Source organism: Odocoileus virginianus, chromosome X (assembly GCF_023699985.2).
Source record: "Odocoileus virginianus isolate 20LAN1187 ecotype Illinois chromosome X, Ovbor_1.2, whole genome shotgun sequence".
Taxonomy (NCBI): Eukaryota; Metazoa; Chordata; class Mammalia; order Artiodactyla; family Cervidae; genus Odocoileus; species Odocoileus virginianus.
The window spans coordinates 38,583,176-38,603,514 of record NC_069708.1 but is presented as its reverse complement, the minus strand read 5'-3'; the positions used below and the strand labels follow the sequence as shown (position 1 = coordinate 38,603,514).

General features: G+C 35.7%; 1 protein-coding gene across 1 annotated transcript in view; it reads left to right on the top strand.

Moving 5' to 3' along the window:
• CHM (CHM Rab escort protein) overlaps positions 1–20,098 on the top strand; it is a 225,664-nt gene extending 205,566 nt beyond the window's left edge. Inside the window, exons 13-15 of the mRNA XM_020889377.2 lie at positions 1,732–1,830; positions 9,341–9,501; positions 16,710–20,098. Of these exons, the coding sequence (XP_020745036.2) occupies positions 1,732–1,830; positions 9,341–9,501; positions 16,710–16,901 (452 nt within the window). The 3' untranslated portion in view covers positions 16,902–20,098. The remainder of the gene's footprint in view (positions 1–1,731; positions 1,831–9,340; positions 9,502–16,709) is intronic.
• Positions 20,099–20,339: the final 241 nt, after the last annotated feature.

Here is a 20,339-nt window from a genome sequence, read left to right as displayed (position 1 = left end):
AATCTGACTTTATTGCTAGAAAATTTTGCTATCATTGCATGAACTGAACTCTCTTACATTGTTAGGAAACATAAGGATATAGTTACTTGGTGTATTTCTTTTATATATCCTGATTTACAAAACTAGTAGTTTACTATTAAGATATTTTTTAAAATATACTTTTTAACTTATATTCATATTCATCTGCTTTTCCTCTAGTACACATTAATTGAATAGGAAAGAATTGGAAAATTGAGAACTTTGATGTGAATGTTAGTATTTTGTGAGACTGAGATGAGAGACAGGACAATTTCTGTTGAGTGTTACATCAGAGATTTCTACCTTTATAGTTATATATTCTGTTTAATTCAGAATTTATCTAGGGACTTTAAACTTTCCACCAAAGTTATATAACAGTTGAAAATTTTAATTTCATTACAAATAATTTTGTTGTGAAGGTTGTTTACCTTTTTAAGTAATTAGTACCATATATCTGTCAATATCCCAGAACCAGTGGGAATCATTATTACATTCATATAAAAACATTGCTTAAATAGGATGGGTATTTCATTGGCCATACATAAAACAGGAACTTCCTTAGAATATCACTTTAGTTGGTAAACCAGGAAAAAAATACTACAAAATTTGATTTTAGCTCACATGGTTATTAAAAGTCCTTCTATGCTTAGATATATTTAAAGAGAATTCTATTCTGATGTTACACTTCTATTGTAAACTTTGAACTATCTTCCTGAGGTTTAAAAAAGTCAACTAGCCTAAAGTAAACTTTTAGAAAAGAAACACATGTACTTCTCTACTAGGGTTTTAGGAGCAGGAATGTCTCAGTTCTTATACTTTTCTCTAATATGTATTTTTTTCTTCCATAGTTCTGTTCTGCCTTAAGCCCTTTCCAGAACCAAAGAATTACTCCCATTTAGGGATCCCCTTAGTTCTTCCTTTCAGTACATAGACCCTTTTGTCCTTCCTTTACCCTATGTATTAATATGTAGGCCTTTAGGAATTCTAAGTGCCTTAGGCTGCAGTATTTCACTTCTGTGAAGGGCCTTTTTGTACATGATATTCTAACCCAAACATTCTTTGAGGTCTAGGCTTCATGAATCTGTAAATGCAAAACAGAATGATTTGGAAATCCTGAAAATATTACAGACTGTTTTGACTGGTGCCATATTATAGACTTTTAAGTATATGTATGATTTAAACTAAGCTAACAGTGTTCCCCAAAAACTTTCTTAGAGAACCCTATAATGAATAGATGATTTGTTCTTAACTTATCAGTAAAGTTTGCATAAATGGTCTTTTCAGTCTGAAGAATATGAAGTGTGTTCTCTAAAGTAAATAGATAGGCCACTTTTAGTCTTTTTTTTATACAATATTTTGCTTAGCAATCCTTTATCCACACTCGTTGGGACTGAAGGATAGCTTAAGCTCTTTCTATGAACACATGGTTTCCTAAGCTTTTTTACTGTGCTGATTTACAAAACCATCCACTGGTACTTCTTGAGTCTCAATATGCTCCCTCTTGGTTCACATGTATTTTCGCTATACAGTTAACACACATAGCCTATTGCTTTGGTTTTTACATGTCCCCTTCACTAGATTATAAACTTCTTAAAGGCAGAGGCCATGACTTACTTGACTCTCTTCCCCCATGGCACCAGCTTAGTGCCTTGAATATTAATACACAGTGAAATTTGTGATATGCAGGAACTCAAAATATTTTTTTTTAAACAGATTTGGTTCATTTGACTTGTACGTCTTCTAAAACAGCAAGAGAAGATTTAGAACCAGTTGTGCAGAAATTGTTTACTCCATATACCGAAACGGAGATAGGTAAGAACCATAATCAGTGATTCATAATGGAAAGGTAATGTGACCGCTTTACTCTTCTTAGAGATATCTTGAAGGTTTCTGTCGCCTGAACTGAAATATGTTGTATTCAGCACCAGTACTTATATGTTTTACTAGGATGATTAATCATATTCTCTTCCTAAAAATGGGGTAGTGTCTGTAAGGATAAAGGAAAATATACATCTCACACACAATGTATATATTAAGTGCAAAATTATACATTTATAGGTGTAGATACTTGCATAGAAAAAGACTGTCAGGAAAGCTGTCAATCTTGGTGAAATTATAGGTAATTTTTTAAAATTTTCTTTATTTTATAGATGTTGTACAGCAAGCTTATATTCCTTTATCAGAACAACTTTTCTTAATTTATTAAGAAAAAAAACTTTGTTTGACTGAGAGATTAAACTCCTAATTGGCAAATGCAGAAATCCTTCCTGACCAATAATTGTCTTTTAATGTATAGTATGTTAGTGATGTGATATTTAGCTTTCAAAATATATGTATATCACTTTGCTACTTACTCATGGTGGAAAAATGCTTTTCAGCCATAAATTTTGTAACTTTTCTCCCCACATCATAGGGTAGTTCTTATAGATATGAATGGAGCAAATTGTAGTGAATCTTGTGTATAATTGATCAAAATGTAGCCTAATGGATCTTACTCATTTATATGAAGTGATGGTGATTTTCTTTATAGGATTAGCATGTCCAGTTGAATTCTGGCCAGTTTCCTCATTAATTCATATGTCTTCATTTTCTTTGAATGCTGTGTTTGTTCAGGCAACAATTTATTTACTCCCTACTTATTGTGTTTCCTTTTAGTTCATCTCCTGTGTGTCTTACTTGTTTTCTTTGCAGAGATAGTGCATAAAGGGGCATTTACATAGGAAAACAAACTGATCCATTCTGAGGAGCTAGTATAAATATAATTAATTTCATTTTGAGCTGCCTGAATCAAATCCTGCAACCTGAAAATTTATTTCACTTTAGTTTAGAATTTAATTTGTTCCATATTTACTTTCTTTAATTAAACATCTCATATAAATATTAGTATTATTGTTAAAAATTTTATTGCAGAGTTATGGTACACAATAATATTCTTAACTGTAATATGAAATCAGTTTTATCTTTGGCTTTAATTACCTTGCTTATAAAAACTCTGAATTCCTTCTTTTTTCTGAGGTTTTTCATAATTTTTTTGTAATTTCATTGTGTGGTGGTCTCAAATAATACACTAAATTTGAGTCTGTGTCATTGCTCTTCATTTTATAAATGCATATAATTTTCTTTTTTTAAAGTCAAAATGGGGAAATTACATGTTCATTCCTTAGCATCTTCTAGCCATTTTAGATTTTTAAACATTAATCTTAATGGTTAATGTGATCCCATTTTGAAATGATGTATTGTTCAGAACCTGAGTGAAATTCTTCAGTAAGAACTATGTGCTCAGAGGGGTCGTCAGGTGCACTGAGGCACTGAAAAGCTAGTTTTCACTGACACATAGGCCTTTTTATCATCAGGATGAGGTAGTGGTCATATTTTAATTAAAATGTCAGAACAAATACTGTTGGAGTTATTGAAAATGAATCACCAGATAAAGTGAGCACTGGGCCATGGCAGGTCAAAGAGGCAAAGTCACCTGGAGAAGAGAACTCAATTCATTTTCCTGCCTAAATGAGGAAGAAGGAACTTTATGAACAATATGAACTTTTAATACATTAAAGCACATTATTCTCTGTAGCAAAAGCCCCTGTTTTCACAGATTGGTGGCTTGTATTGTTAATGTTTTAATTATCTGACAATGATATGAAACCTTATGCTTTAGAGCTTTATAAATATTGTGTCTTAAAATGCATGCCAGAAGAATAACATTATTTAAACTTATTTTCTTTTTATTCAAGTTCTATGTTCTGTGTAGAGTTGTGCTTCATAAGCTTCTGTGAAAGTCAGCCTAGTCACTTTAATGAAGTTTATTTATTGTAAAAGGTAATGTTCTCTTCTCAAACACAGTACTTCTTTTCCTTTGTATCTGAAAAATTCAGTGTCCTTGTGAAGGTATACCTTCTATTCTCTCTCCTTCCTTGTTCATGTTTAAGGTTTCAGCTGGAGCTCTTATCATATATTATGTCTAAAAGAAGCAGTTGTAGTAATACTTCCAAGAGCCCTACTTCCCAGTCTCCTTTAAGAACATCAGAGATCTCTGAATTCTTCCCTGCTTCACAGTGCAAGGACATTTCAGATGTTTTATGCTTAATAAACCTGATTCTATGAGTGAGAAAATGAGGTGACTGCTCACCATTCATAGGTGCATTAATTCTTCAATAATCCATGCATGCGTGCATGCTCAGTCACTCAGTCATGTCTGACTCTTTGCGACCGCATGGTCTATAGCCCACCTAGCTTCTCTGTCCATGGAATTTTCAGGCAAGAATACTGGAGTGGGTTGGCATTCTTCCCAACCCAGGGATCAAACCCATATCTTCTGTGTCTCCTGCATTGGCAGGCAGATTCTTTACCACTAGCGCCACCTGGGAAGTCCCTAGATTCCATAATATCCTTCTAAGCACTGGTAGAATTTTCCTAAGTATTACTTATTTTACTCAGAAAATTAATACTTTTCCATACACACTGAAGCAGGAATTTCATTAGTACAGTATCTTCAAATGTGTGCAATGTAGTATCATGACTTGTACCATCTTCTTTCTGTTTTTCCCTCCATTGGGCACAACGTGTGGAGTTACCTCATTCCACCTCATTCAGTTCCTATCTCAAAAAGCAGCACTGCCTAAAAACAGGAATTCGCCTTATAGATTTTTCATTTTGAAAAAGGTGGCTGATGAGGGTATTCAGAATTGCTGGACTGAGAAGTCAAATTCCTTATCTTAATTCTTTTTTGTATTTGCTGTGTTCAGTCTAGCTGGTATCTGTAGTAGTCTCCTACTGTCTTGGTCTCATGTTAGCTATGTTGCTAAAATAGTTCACTCTCTCCCTAAACATGACATGCAGCTGTAGACTATTTGTTGCTTTTATTTGGTGTGCCATTGTTGATTTTCTTTGGGCTACTTTGTTCTGTACTTGCCTCAGTTTAATTTGTGCAAGATTTTATTCTAAATTACCTATTCCTTGTTTAGTCTTTGTACAGTCTAATTGAATGAAATGAGCTTTTACAGAAAACCAATTCTATTTCTGGCCAAGTGATGTATTCCTATCCAAACCTTGGCAGCTTTAATATTTTTTGACAATTGTGCACTGCACAATTGCATGTTATTTTTCCAGCTCTCTGCCTTCAAGCTGGCCTCAAAGAAAGATGAAGCAATAATATGTTTCTTTCAGGCTTTTAAGGTCAAAGCCCAATAAGTCCTTTGTATCTAGATCATTTATCTTCAGCCTATGTTAACTTTTCATCTTCTTGGTTTCTTTTCAAAGCTTCAACCTCTATGAAATTTCTTTCCTAAATTGATTGGATTATTCATTTTCCCCAACTTGTATTGAGTGAAAGCCCTCCTCTGAGCTGGAACTTTCATAAAATATAAGATAAGCTCTCTTAGTATATGCTTAGAAATGGAATGAGCAATATTAAGGGACTTCCAGATCTTAGCCCACTTTTCTTCAGTGCTCCTAGAGTCTGGTTTCACAAGTGATAGGCGCTATGTTTAATTATCTTCTGTAACATTTAATGAAACTAAACTCACCAATAAACTTGCCAAGAGCCATATGGTTTTAGCTGTGAAATATGAGTATCTTATGTTCCTTTATTTTGTTAGTAAGTAGTCTTTGCCATCTACTGTGTGCTTACACAAAGCTGGTGATACCTTAGACTCATAGATCTTGGCATTAAAAATGAACATCTTAAAGAATCACTTCATCCAGAGTTTCTGTGTCCTATCACATTAATAATTATGGATTATTCAGGATGAACGAGGAAAAGAACATATTTGGTATTCTTATAGTGGAGATATTTTGAGTTAAGTATAATAAATGCCTGTTTGTCCTGAATTGGGGGATGGGACATTGTTTTTAACTGAATACTACAATTAGCTAACTTTTCTACACTGATTATAAATTAACAAATAAGATTTAATTAACTAAATAATTATACCTTTAGAATTTTCTTTATGATTCCCATAGTGCCTCATGGTCTTGGATAATTGTCATGTACATCCATTATACCATTATACAGAATTTGAGTTTTTCTTCAAATTCGGGCTAAGAAAACACTGTAGTCAATAAATACATTAACAGTAATGTTTTCTGTTTTCAACAAAAGACAATATAATTATAACATTTCCAAGGAGAAGGGACATAAAAATAATTATTGAGATAGCAAATAATGTTGTTGTTCTGTTACCAACTCATATCTGACTTTTTGCAACCCCATAGACTGCGGCACACTAGGATTCCCTGTCCCTTACCATCTCCTAGAGTATGCGCACGTTCATGTCCACTGAGTCAGTGATGCCATCCAGCCATCTAATCTTCTGTCCCCTCTTCTCCTTCTGCCTTCAGTCTTGGACGGCATCAAGGTCTTTTCCAATTAGTCATTTGTTCATATCAGGTGGCCAAGTATGGGAGCTTCACCTTCAGCATCAGTCCTTCCAAAGAGGATTCAGGGTTGATTTCCTTTAAGGTTGACTGGTTTGATCTCCTTGCTGTCCATGAACTCTCAAGAGTCTTCTCCATCACTACATTTTGGAAGCATCATTTCACAGTTTGAAAGCAAGGAATAGGCTTTAGTTATTGAGATTAATAACATTTAATAAAAATATCATACTATGATTGTACCTGAAAACAGAATTAAAATTAGTTCAAGAATTACTCGTTAAAAAAAAAAGAATTACTCATTGAATATCTGTTGTATACTACACTCTGTATTCACCTCAGTTCAGTTCAATCACTCAGTCGTGTCTGACTCTTTGCAACCCCATGAATCACAGCATGCCAGGCCTCCCTGTCCATCACCAACTCCCGGAGTTTACTCAAACTCATGTCCATTGAGTTGGTGGTGCCATCCAGCCATCTCATCCTCTGTGGTCCCCTTCTCCTCCTGCCCCCAATCCCTCCCAGCACCAGGGTCTTTTCCAATGAGTCAAATGTTCGCATGAGGTGGCCAAAGTACTGGAGTTTCAGCTTCAGCATCAGTCCTTCCAATAAACACTCAGGACTGATCTCCTTTAGGATACACTGGTTGGATCTCCTTGCAGTCCAAGGGACTCTCAAGAGTCTTCTCCAACATCACAGTTCAAATGCATCAATTTTTCGGCGCTCAGCTTTCTTGACAGTCCAACTCTCGCATCCATACATGACCACTGGAAAAACCATAGCCTTGACTAGATGGACCTTTATTGGCAAAGTAATGTCTCTGCTTTTTAATATGCTATCTAGGTTGGTCATAACTTTCCTTCCAAGCAGTAAGCGTCTTTTAACTTCATGGCTGTAATCACCATCTGCAGTGATGTTGGAGCCCCCAAAAATAAAGTCTGACACTGTTTCCACTGTTTCCCCATCTATTTCCCATGAAGTGATGGGACCAGATGCCATGATCTTAGTTTTCTGAATGTTGAGCTTTAAGCCAACTTTTTCACTCTCTTCTTTTACTTTCATCAAGAGGCTCTTTAGTTCCTCTTCACTTTCTGCCATAAGGGTGGTATCATCTGTATATCTGAGGTTATTGACATTTCTCCTGGTAATCTTAATTCCAGCTTGTGCTTCCTCCAGCCCAGCATTTCTCATGATGTACTCTACATATAAGTTAAATAAGCAGGGTGACAATATACAGCCTTGACATACTCCTGTCCAAATTTGGAACCAGGCTGTCAGTCCATGTCCAGTTCTAACTGTTGCTTCCTGACCTGCATACAGATTTCTCAAGAGGCAGGTCAGGTGGTCTGATATTCCTATCTCCTTCAGAATTTTCCACAGTTTATTGTGATCCACATAGTCAAAGGCTTTGGCATAGTCAATAAAGCAGAATAAATGTTTTTCTGGAACTCTCTTGCTTTTTTGATGATCCAACAGATGTTGACAATTTGATCTCTGGTTCCTCTGCCTGTTCTAAAACCAGCTTGAACATCTGGAAGTTCATGGTTCATGTATTGCTGAAGTCTGGCTTGGAGAATTTTGAGCATTACTTTACTAGCGTGTGAGATGAGTGCAACTGTGTGGTAGTTTGAGCATTCTTTGGTATTGCCTTTCTTTGGGATTGGAATGAAAACTGAGCTTTTCCAGTTCTGTGGCCACTGCTGAGTTTTCCAAATATGCTGACATTTTGAGTGCAGCACTTTCACAGCATCATCTTTTAGGAATTGAAATAGCTCAACTGGAATTCCATCACCTCCACTAGCTTTGTTCATAGTGATGCTTCCTAAGGCCCACTTGACTTCACATTCCAGGATGTCTGTCTCTAGGTGAGTGTGAGTGATCACACTATTGTGATTATCTGGGTCGTGAAGATCGTTTTTGTACAGTTCTTTGTATTCTTGCCACCTCTACTTAATATCTTCTGCTTCTGTTAGGTCCCTATCATTTCTGTCCTTTATTAAGCCCATCTTTGCATGAAATGTTCCCTTGGTATCTCTAATCTTCTTGAAGAGATCTCTAGTCTTTCCCATTCTATTGTTTTCCTCTATTTCTTTGCATTAATCACTGAGGAAGGCTTTCTCATCTCTTCTTGCTATTCTTTGGAACTCTGCATTCAAATGGGTATATCTTTGCTTTTCTCCTTTACTTTTCACTTCTCTTCTTTTCACACATATTTGTAAGGCCTCCTAGATAGCCATTTTGCTGTTTTGCATTTCTTTTTCTTGGGGATGGTCTTGATTCCTGTCTCCTATACAATGCCTTTAACCTGTACTTTCCATCAATTCCTCCCCAACTGAAGGTAACACTAATCTACTTCATATGTTTTCTTTATTAGGTAAGTGGCATGCGCTTATGGGATCTTAATTCCCCAAGTGGGGATTGAACCTGGGGCACAGCAGTGAAAGCACCGAGTCTTAACCACTGGACTGCCAGGGAATTTCCTTACTCCCTGTCTATAGATTTCTCTATTGTGATCATCTCATAATCCTATGTATAGTATTGACTTTATAATATTTTAAGTTGGTTTATCCATGTGAAACAAGAAAATCAGTTTGTTTACTTCTCACTTCACTGGCATAATTTAAAGATGAATATGATCATAAGCACTTTGATACTGGTGATGAGAAATAAGAAAAGTCCAAGGAAATGTGATTGGAGTTAAATCTAAGTAACTTACTGATAATCAAAATAAATTTTAAATCTAACTTGTCTTAGGTTGAAAAGCCATCATTGCTTGAAATATTGTATACGTGTATTAGAGTATGTGTATGCAGATATACTTTTGTTGAAATAAAAAGCTCTGATTTACTACAATGTATAGTTACGGCTTTGTTAGTAATTGGCTACATATTATAGTAATTGAGAGGTATGCTGTGCTTTAGATATACATAAAATTTATGTTTACATTTAGAAAATGAAGAAGTTGAAAAGCCAAGACTTCTATGGGGTCTTTACTTCAATATGAGAGATTCTTCAGATGTCAGCAGGAACTCTTATAATGATTTACCATCCAACGTTTATGTCTGCTCTGGCCCAGACTGTGCTTTAGGAAATGATAATGCAGTCAAACAGGTAAGGCTATTGGTCTTTCTCAGTTTTAGATTAAGAAGTTGGTGTGGTAGGGAAAGTGAATTGTTTTTTCCTCTAAGAGGTGGGAAAAGAGACTAAAAAAGCATCTCTCTCATTTAATACCATCTCTGTAATTTGCTCCTAAACATTTTCTCTCTGAACAACAAAGCCACATTAAATATATTTTAAATGTAGTATCAAATATTGTCATGGTCTTGAATATAATGATGAAATACAAGAGATTGTTTATGAGTTCCATTGTGGGACTAAGGATAGAAGATCTTAGAAATACATATCCAGAAAATGAATTTATAATGCCAATATTCTAAAGAGACATTGCTTCTAATTTAAATTGTGGTCTTTCAGTGTATTTTGAAATACATGAACTTTTTTCCTCTTTAAACTTGAGTCATTTCAAAAGGAGTGTAACTGGTAAGGCACACAAAATGTGTTTTTTAAATGGCATTTTTAAGGCACATTCTTTTTTTTTTTTTTTCCCTGCTTGTCTAGGTTTTATTTATTTATTTATTTATTTATATTTTTTTTAATTTTTTTTCCTTCCATTTATTTTTATTTGTTGGAGGCTAATTACTTTACAACATTTCAGTGGTTTTTGTCATACATTGAAATGAATGCAAATTAGTACAGCCACTATGGAAAACAGTGTGGAGATTCCTTAAAAAGTTGGAAATAGATCTGCCATATGACCCAGCAATACCACTTCTAGGTATACACACTGAGGAAATAAGGCACATTCTTATCATGGAAAAGAACATACAGTTTTTCACAATGCACATGATTCCTTTAATGTTTTGACACAAGCTGGTGTCCCAAAGCTACTATAGTAACTGCTGAGGAGTATGTTAAATCAGGGTGGAATTTGTGATAGTGCTCCTGGACAGGGCTATAGAGGTACAAGGTAGCTGACACAAAATGCCAAAAGTGAATTATGACTCTACAAATTGAAAATACATATGCGTGTACAAATATACTTTTCTACACTTGACTGAAAAAGAAGAGCAGAAAATACTGTTTTTGAGGTGTAAGTCTAAACTTTTCACCAGTGTAGTTAGTGCATCTATCTATTGAATCAATAAATGGATAATTTAACATTGTTCTAAGACTACAGGTGGAAATTTCATTCCCACTAGTGGCAAGGATCTTATAGAAACAAATGGCTTCTTTAAGCTTTTAATCTAATTTTTCAGCATAGCAGCAAGGCCATGACCCATACACTTACAGTTTTTTGCCAGATTCTTTGTTTTTAATCCTCAAAGTCTAATGGTAATCCAGGATAATCAGATTTAGTCAATGATAACAAACAAAAACAGGAAGTCACATGTCTCATCCATCTTTTGTTCTGTTAGTTTAATAGGAACCGGAATAGTTCAATATCTACATTTATGGCTTAAAATGGCCAGATCATTTTTGCTTTGATGTTCCATTTTTTCCCAAGCAGAAATTACCAACAAGTTATCAGCCAGATAACTTTATTTCTCAGTGAACCTTAATGTTTTTAACCAAAATGAAAGGCCCTAAATAAGGACTTAGTATAGAAGTGCTAATGTGATCTAAGCTGTAAACTAGAAGATTATAATTAAAGGATAATTTTATCATGAGGTAATTTGCTTCCCAAGAAGATAGACTTGAGTACAATGTTACCACAGAAGAAAACAATAATAATTCTAGTTTGGGTGCTAATTATTATATGCTATTAATTATAAGTAGGCTTATATTTGTTATATAGCTTTTAACCTCAAATAAGTTTTAGGAGAAATATTATAATGCCTACATTAAAGGGCATCAATGATAACTTTTAAAAATAGCCAGTTTATTCAGATAAACTGTGTTCTAATTTTAGTATATTACACCATGTTCATCCCAAATGCTAATTGATGACTTCTGTCTTCCAAATTGTTTATAAAACCCTCAGAATATCACCTAAGTTTTGCCCGTGTAGGAACATAAGCACTTGGAGATTTCCTTTTTCCTTTTTTTTTTTAAGTAAAATGCTTCATTTTACTATTTGTCAAGTTTGCATCTGCTGTTCTTATTTGTAAATGTATAGATGTTGAATAACACAAACCTGTCTCCCTTGTGTTCATTTGAAGCTATGATTTGAAGACATTAAAAATAGGAAGTAATCTGTGTTTAATATTCACAAGTTAAAGTTGTATGCAGGAGCATACCAAGACATTCCCGATTATGTAATTATTTCTGTGACTTGCTGGTTTTGTGGTCTATGTTCTATTTTATTTCTGAACCTCACATAGATATTTCTTTTCTTATATGAGGAATACTGATAAACAGACTGGTCTGTAGTCCCTACTGGTCTATACTCCCAAGGCAGTGATAGCTCACTCCTCTTTAAGGAGTCCCCATTGCCTTGGAGCTGCCACTGCCTTAGGAACAAGAATAGTTAAATAGTGCTGTACTCCGTATTATACTTCAGGTGTGAAATGGGTTAAATTGGCTGATGCTGGACTGGCAGTATAACCACCATTAGAATGTTGTTTGTATGGAGAGATCAGCAAATTGCTTATGACTTTTGGTACATAGTTTGTAAGTTGAAGGTGAGCTTTCTTGGTTATAAGAACTGTCAAGTTGCTCACATAGTGCAGTAGCATTTACTTTCTCAAGCTATTGAGGGAGAGGGCAATTTTAGGTGTCATACTTCCTGAAGCTTCCATTATTGTGCATTTTCTATATACCAAGCACTGTCCTAATCATGTTATATATATTATCTGATTTGGTCCTCACAACAACCCTATGAGGTAAGTATCTATTGCATCCCCATTTTACAGATGAGGAAATTAAAGCCCAAAGGGGCTAAATAACTTGGCCAAAGATCATATAGCTGATAAATTTTGACCCAAGATTTAACCTCAGGTCTGTTGGACCCCACTGCTTGTACACACATGTAGTGTACAGTGCTTTCATCTTGTTAATGTAGATGCATCCTAAATACATTAAACTGCTAGATTGACAAAATATTTGTTTGTTTTTAGACTTCCTTGTAGCTCAAATGGTAAAGGATCTGCCTACAATGCAGGAGACCAAGGTTTGATCCCTGGGTCAGGAAGATCCCTTAGAGAAGGGAATGGCAATCCACTCCAGTATTCTTACCTGGAAAATCCCATAGACATAGAAGCCTGGTAGGCTACAGTCCATGGGGTCACAAAGAGTTGGACACGACCGAGTGACTAACACACACAATGTTAAATAAACATTAGGAATATCTAAATTACTCAGCTTGTTTTCTCTGTACTTCCCAGTATAAGGAAACTAAGTCACAATATAATTAGCCCTTTTTAATTATTTTAACTGCATGAAAGCATTACCCTTTAAGCTTACTCCTGGCTTTAAAAGGGCGAGGAAGATTAAAAGTTGACAGCTAAGTACTCTGAACCAACTTCTTTGTATAACTCTCAGAATTGTGGCTTAATTGGCAAATGAAATGAAGCACACCAAGAAGCTTCCAGAAAGACCTTCCAGAAAGTGACAGTTGGCCCTAAAATGTTCCAGCAGTTGGAAAGAGAGGAGAGACTTGGGAAAGGCCGGAGTTTGGCCATGGGAAATTGGCAACAGCAGGGGCCCGTGGCAGATGGGCTAAAGGGGGATTTCCACATCAGGTAGAGTACAAATAAGGGCAGGACAGCAAAACCTGTAGTTGCTTGGCAGTCTTAGGACACACGTTGTTCGTGACAGGAATATACAGAAACAAATTGAGTGGGATCCAGCCATGGAAACTGGGGTTCAGGGGAATCTATCCTATAGAGAGGTGGCAAAAGAGAGACAAGGTACTCTTGTCTCCAGAGGTACTGGAGAGGTACTCCAGAGGAACTGGAGTAGAAGTAAAAGAAAGAGTAATAATAATTATTGTGTTTATATTCAATATTTGCACAATATACAGTTTCTAAAATTCTTCCATTTATATATATATATACTTACATGTATAGCTATGTGTGTGTGTGTGTGTGTGTGTGTGTGTAAACTGTATTGTACTCGATATTGCATATAAATATTATAACATACATTACATATATGTACATACATATGCATACATCATATATATATATATATAGAGAGAGGGAGATTCTATTCCATGCCTGGCACTAAGGATTCAGAGTTAATTAAAACCTAGTCATCATTCCTGGGTGAATCACTGTCTGGTAAAGGAGAAAAACATGTAAACAAATGACATTGCAGTGTGGTATATGCAATAAGAGAATGATATTGAGGGACTTCTCTGATGGTCCAATGGTTAAGACTGCATTTCCAGTGCAGGGAGTGCAGGTTCAATCTCTGGTTGGGGAACTAATATCCCACATGCTGCATGGCAAGGCCATAAACAAATAAAACAAACAAAAGAATAGATTAAAAAAAAAGGAATGATATTGAAAGTACAAAGGTATTATAGAGGAGCCAGAAGTTCTATCTAGGAGTCAGAGAACCTTACACAGAAGGATATAAAAGATGAGTAGCAATTCTTCATCCAAATGGAAGACAGTCAAATTGAAACATGCCATACATTATAGCATTTGCACCAGCCTAGGATATAAAAATAATATGCTTAAGAAGTCAGTCAGTCAGTTCAGTCGCTCTGTTGTGTCCTACTCTTTCTGACCCCATGGACTGCAGCACACCAGGCCTCCCTGTCCATCACCAACTCCCGGAGTTTACTCAGACTCATGTCCATTGAGTCGGTGATGCCATCCAACCATCTCATCCTCTGACATCCCCTTCTCCTCCTGCCTTCAATCCTTCCCAGCATCAGGGTCTTTCCAGTGAGTCAGTTCTTCATATCAGGTGGCCAATTCTCATGATGTACTCTGCATATAAGTTAAATAAGCAGGATGACAATATACAGCCTTGATGTACTCCTTTCCCAATTTGGAACCAGGCTGTCAGTCCATGTCCAGTTCTAACTGTTGCTTCCTGACCTGCATAGAGATTTCTCAGGAGGCAGGTCAGGTGGTCTGGTATTCCCATATCTTGAAGAATTTTCTATATTTTTTTGTGATCCACACAGTCACAGGCTTTGGCATAGTCAATAAAGCAGAAGTAGATGTTTTTCTGGAACTCTCTTGCTTTTTTGATGATTCAGCAGATGTTGGCAATTTGATCTCTGGTTCCTCTGCCTTTTCTAAATCCAGCTTGAACATTTGGAAGTTGACGGTACACATACTGTTGAAGCTTCCAACAAACAGGTAATAGTGTGTAGCAAAAAATCTGAGAGGCAGAGATGGGGTGAAGTAGAAGATGATGAGACCAGAGAACATAGGCCTGAAGAGTTTTGTTCACCATAATCATCCTGGATTTTTATCCTATTAGAAGAGTTTTAAGCCAGAACACGATGGCTTAGCAGGTAAAGAATCTGCCTGCCAGGCAGGAGACAAAGGAGACATGAGTTTGATCCCTGGGTTGGGAAGATCCCCTGGAGGAGGGCATGGCAACCTATTCCAGTATTCTTGCCTGGAAGTTCCCATATCAGAGAAGCCTGGCGGGGCATAGTCCATGGGGTTGCAAAGAGTTGGACACTACTGAGTGACTAAGCACGAGGCATAAACAGAATTTCATTTTCCATTGACCCCTCTGAGGGCAGCATAAAGATGGATTACACAGGAAAATCCTAGAGGCAAAGTGACTAGTCCAGTTCTGAGATGTTGCAGGTGTCCCAGGGAAAGATGGTGCATGTCTGGGCTGTGTCTCTAGGAAAAGAACAGATGGAGTCCAGAACTAAGAGATAAAATCAATAGGGTTTGGTGATTACATCCAGAAACTAAAGGGGAAGAAGAACTTCTTCAGGTAGACTAGTTAGAGATAAAAGACAAAATGACTATTAGAGTAACTAAAGTGTGAGGTAGAGGCTCTGTCTGACACCAGTCCTCCTGTTTCTAGAGACTGAATATCTCCAGCAAAGGTGTGATCCCTGGGTGGAAGCAAGCAAAGCAGGCATTTCAAATATTTAATTTGAAAATAACCATAGTTAAATGGCAGGTCCAAAAATATACCCTTGAATTATACTTAAGAAGGAAAGAAACTGTTCTATGTACTGAATGCAGGAGTATGCAATTATAGATGGCCAGCTAGCAAATAGTTTTGATTTTGCAACCCATACAGTGTATTTTGCAGCTGCTTGACTCCACCATAGCAGTGCAAATGGAGCTATAGATAGATAAAGGAGAGTGACTGTGTTCCAATAAAGCTTTATTTATGAAAACAGACAACAGGCTGGATCTGGCCTGTGGGCCATAGTTGTCAACTCCTGGCCTAATGGATGACCTTGTGTGTACATTGGGACGGAGGGTTGAAGTGGTACAGACAGACATTGTAAACTTTAAAGCAAAACAAGCATATATCTTAAAACCCTTTAATGACTTTCTTTTACCAGTAGGGTAGCATGCAAGCTACCTAACCTGGCAGGGACCCCTATCTAACAAAGAAGTGTATTCATCTAAATAAAACTAGGAATATGTTTAGAATAGAATAGCAATGCTACTTGCCACATTTACTTTCTTGTATGTGTGTATCTATTTGTTGTTAATTAAGATCACGTTTACTTTCTTACTCTTAACCTGCCAGACTAAGCTCAGCTTATATCTCGACATTTTAATTTCTGTTATTAATAACAGTGATAACGGTTATCGTATAAAGAAGCTTACTCTCTTCTATGCTGTAGACAAAGAGAGCAAGGCTCAGATGCTAATTAAACATTAGCTAGATCACATCACTACTGCATTTGTCATGGTTTTCTATTCAGAGTCCATAGTCTTGGATTATATAATACTCCTCAAAGCACAGAGGGAAGAAAACTAGAAAAGCAAATAGTTGAACAATGAAGAATGTTCTTGATTTGAACAGTTGTTAAAATTGGTATATGCTAAATTAGACTACAGATATCACAGATAATCTCTTTTAAGAAATTATATAAAGAATATTAAAGGAAATTTTATTTCTATTGACACATAGAATAAATGACCTTAAAGTCTCGGCTGGGCACCTGATCAAGTACTGATACATTTGAAGGGTGGGTCTGAATGAATGTATTTGAGTTCTGAAAGCAGATTTTAGAAGGTTATGTATGCTGTGTAAAGTTCTGTAACTTAATGATTATAAGGATGATACTTCATTTTTTAAACTGTTCCAAAAAGGTTCATACATTTTAAGTTAGCATTCAAAAACTATTGTGCCCTTTCTTCCCTGGCCAGGCTGAAGCACTTTTCCAACAAATCTGCCCCAACGAAGACTTCTGTCCACCCCCACCGAATCCTGAAGACATTATCCTTGATGGAGACAGTTTACAACCAGAGGCTTCAGAATCCAGTGCCTTACCAGAGGCCAACTCAGAGACTCCCAAAGAAAGCTCAAATCTGAGAAACCCAGAGGAGCCCTCTGAATAACCAGTATATACCAAACTGGATACCACACTGTGGAAAATCCTCCTAGCCTGAGAGTCTTCTTGATGGAAGAACTGTTTGAAAAATGTTACACAACAGCAGCCAGTTAACATGCGGAATTACCAAGAAAAACAATAAAAGAGATCCAAAAGGGGATTTTCCTTAAAGAGGACATTCTAAGACCACAAAATACTTTGTAAAGCACATTGACTTGCCTGCTTTAAGATACCAAACCTGTGGAATTAGCAGATAAAAATTATAAAGTGGATTGATTTCCAGAAATACAGCTATGTTTATGAAAGTGATCCTATGCATTGTTAATAATTCTGTGGTATTAGGACAGCTTTTGCCTGCCACTTTGCTTGAAAGCCACATACTTGGAATTGGCTCACAAATTTCCTTTGATTGTTTGAGTTATATTTTCTCTATGGGTGTGAGCATCGTGACACAAATGATAAAAGTATATGTAGATATAGTTGAAAAAGATTAAAGTGTGATAATCCAAGCAGGAGCCTATGTTTGAAATAGAGGTTTGTTTTGTTCTCTATCTTGAGGAGAATTGAACATACTATATTAAAGTAGACACTTTTACAAACAAGTCAGGAGTCTGTTACTCAGTGTTTTTTTTTTAATGTTAATAGTATTTATATTTGAGTCCTGAAAATTCTACAAAAGCTCAGTACTAGAGAAATGGAAGGAAAGATTTAAATAGGCTCCTTTGGTGTTTGGAAATTCTTTCTAGTTGAGTACCTGGAGCACTAACCTGATTGTCTATTGACCTAATTTCGTCCTAGCTATGCTATTAGGCAAATATGATGATGATATTTGCAAACTGATGATATTTGCAAATTGCCTAATATTAGGCAAATTGTTTACTTTCTGCACCTCAGTTTCTCTACATGTCTACTGAATGAGAATGATTTTGAAGATATATGCAGTGCTATCCTTAGAATGATTTTTCTGGAATAAAAGTTCTTTCAGAATTTTCTCATTGACTTGGGGGTGAATATCAGATCTCATGCAGCAAATAACTGTTTGCTGTCACTTCCCCTAACAATAAATCATAGTGTTTTTATTGCATTAAGCTTTTAAAATAAAAATCTATTTCTTAAATTAGTATTTAATAGTCTTATAGAAAAGTAAACAAAGTAACATATAGAATTGTGGTTTTAAATCTTAATAAGGAAAACACTCTATAAACTCTTCATATTCCTTTTCTAGTAGTTAGACCTGAAACCACCAAGGACTCTAAACAGAATATGACAATTGATAAACCCTAATATGCACTTAGCATAAAAATATAAGGGCTGTGAATAGACGGCAAATCTAGGTACAGTGAGTGCCTATATTAAAATTTTTCCAAATGCTGAGCTCTGATGGTTTACCTTCTTTGAGCAATAGTTTGGACTTAACAACTTATTTGAATAAATAAATTCATTAAAAGTGGATTGTCATGCAGTCTGGCCTGTATTGCTGATCAGAGAGCCATGGCTACAGTAGAAAGCACATAGTTTTTACATTCTTCAGCTGCAGCAGGGCTTTGACCTCTCCAGATTTCAGCGATCTCAAAGGAAGCCGGCTCTTTCAGGTCACAGACTCATGAGAAGTGGAAAGAATGTAGCTCTTGCCTCACCTTTTAACCCCCCAGCAGGGTTTAAATTCAGCAGATAAAGCTGAATCCAGAGGAAAACCTTCCAAGCCTCTCAGGCTACTCCTAACCCCTCTCCCCATTGCACAGCCTTTCCCCGATCTCTTTAATCCCCTCTATCCCTCTCTTCCCTTTTTATAATGTTATACAAATCAGGGACAATAGAATTACATTATAACCTACTTTGTTATGTGAATTCAGATCTGTCTTAAATTATATTTCCTGAAACCCAACTATGGCATGCGCTAAATGCACAATACACACCTATAAGCACTGGGTATTGGCCCTGCCCTGCAGTACCAGCAATATAAAAGTTTTCACTATATGAGAGCATTGAGTTTGAATACAAATGCAGTAAGCTGCACCAATTAAAATATTGTACTTTGTTATAGTCTTAGAGTTAAGACCTCTTGATACATCATGCACACTTACGTAAACAGCCAATCAGGGTAGACCCAGAATAACTAGGAAAATTCTGATAGCTTTACTACAGTTCTCTGGACAATGAAGGAGATACTCTGTGGTCTTGTGGCCCAATCTATACAGTACTCTATTTCATCCATTAGCCAGTATCAGAATTTCTCTTCTGGATTATTTATTAATACTGTTGAAATGTTTAAAAGCTCCTGAATATCATTAGTGATGATTAAGATAATACACAGCTGTTTAAAACTTTGTGTTAGAAAACTTTAGATACTTCCTCTTGCCTCAGAATGTAATAGAAATTATTCTAAGAACATTCTTTTCAGCTGTCTTACTGCAAATACTTGTTTTCATAGCTTTAAAGAAAAGCCTTTTGGTTTTATTGTAAAACTGTAAGCCTGAAGTCATATTAATAAAATTTAGATGTTTGTACGTGATGCAGAAATTTCATTAGCTAATTTTAAATTTTGAAAATTGCTATTATCAAAGAATTGTTATTCCTGTGTTTAAAATGTTGTGTTATGCATGCTTATTAGCCAAGAGTGATAATACCATTCAGTTTAGTCATCAATATGAAAACAGATTACTAACCCTATGTTGCTACTGTATTTTTGTCTAGTTGGTATGCCTGCCCAGAAAAACATACATACATATATATAAAATAAACATATATTTTTCTACAGGAAAACTGAGTTATAATTTCCCTATCTACTATTATACTTAGCTGCTTATAGAAAAATGGTCATGTTAATGGTTAACTTCTGGAATAGTAATTTCTGAGATTGGCAGCCCTCTGCCCAAAATAATGGCCATGCTAATGATTAACTTATGTTACAGCTATAGTTCTGGAGAAAGCAAAGTATGTCTAAAGTCCTAAAAACCTCAAAAAAAAATTTTGTTGAAATTATTGCTAAATAGTAATGATCTTTCAAAGCAATTATATTTTTTTTCTTTAAAAATATTTAATATGGTTGAAAAATAACAACACATTTACTGCTATTAGGATAATTTCTCTCAACTCTTGATTGATTTTCTTAAGTGCATTTCAGAAAGCATGAATATATGGTTATTCATAATTTGCACACTGTAACAGTAAGTTTTCAGAGGAAATAAAGTATGTTTTAATGCCTTTCAGGTGTGGTATCCTATTTTTTAATATTAAAATTTTGTATATATGCCAAGAAATTAAAGATTGTCTTGAAATTGATTTATTTGTTGATATTGGTCTACTATTTAACCTCTCAGTTAATTTTCCAGCTATATATTTGATTTTATTTCTATGCATCTGCCGACTGTGTCAGGCTTTTGAAAAAGGCAATCAAATGATACATGGGTATGATTTACTTAGCAAACTGTTCTAGATGCCAGCA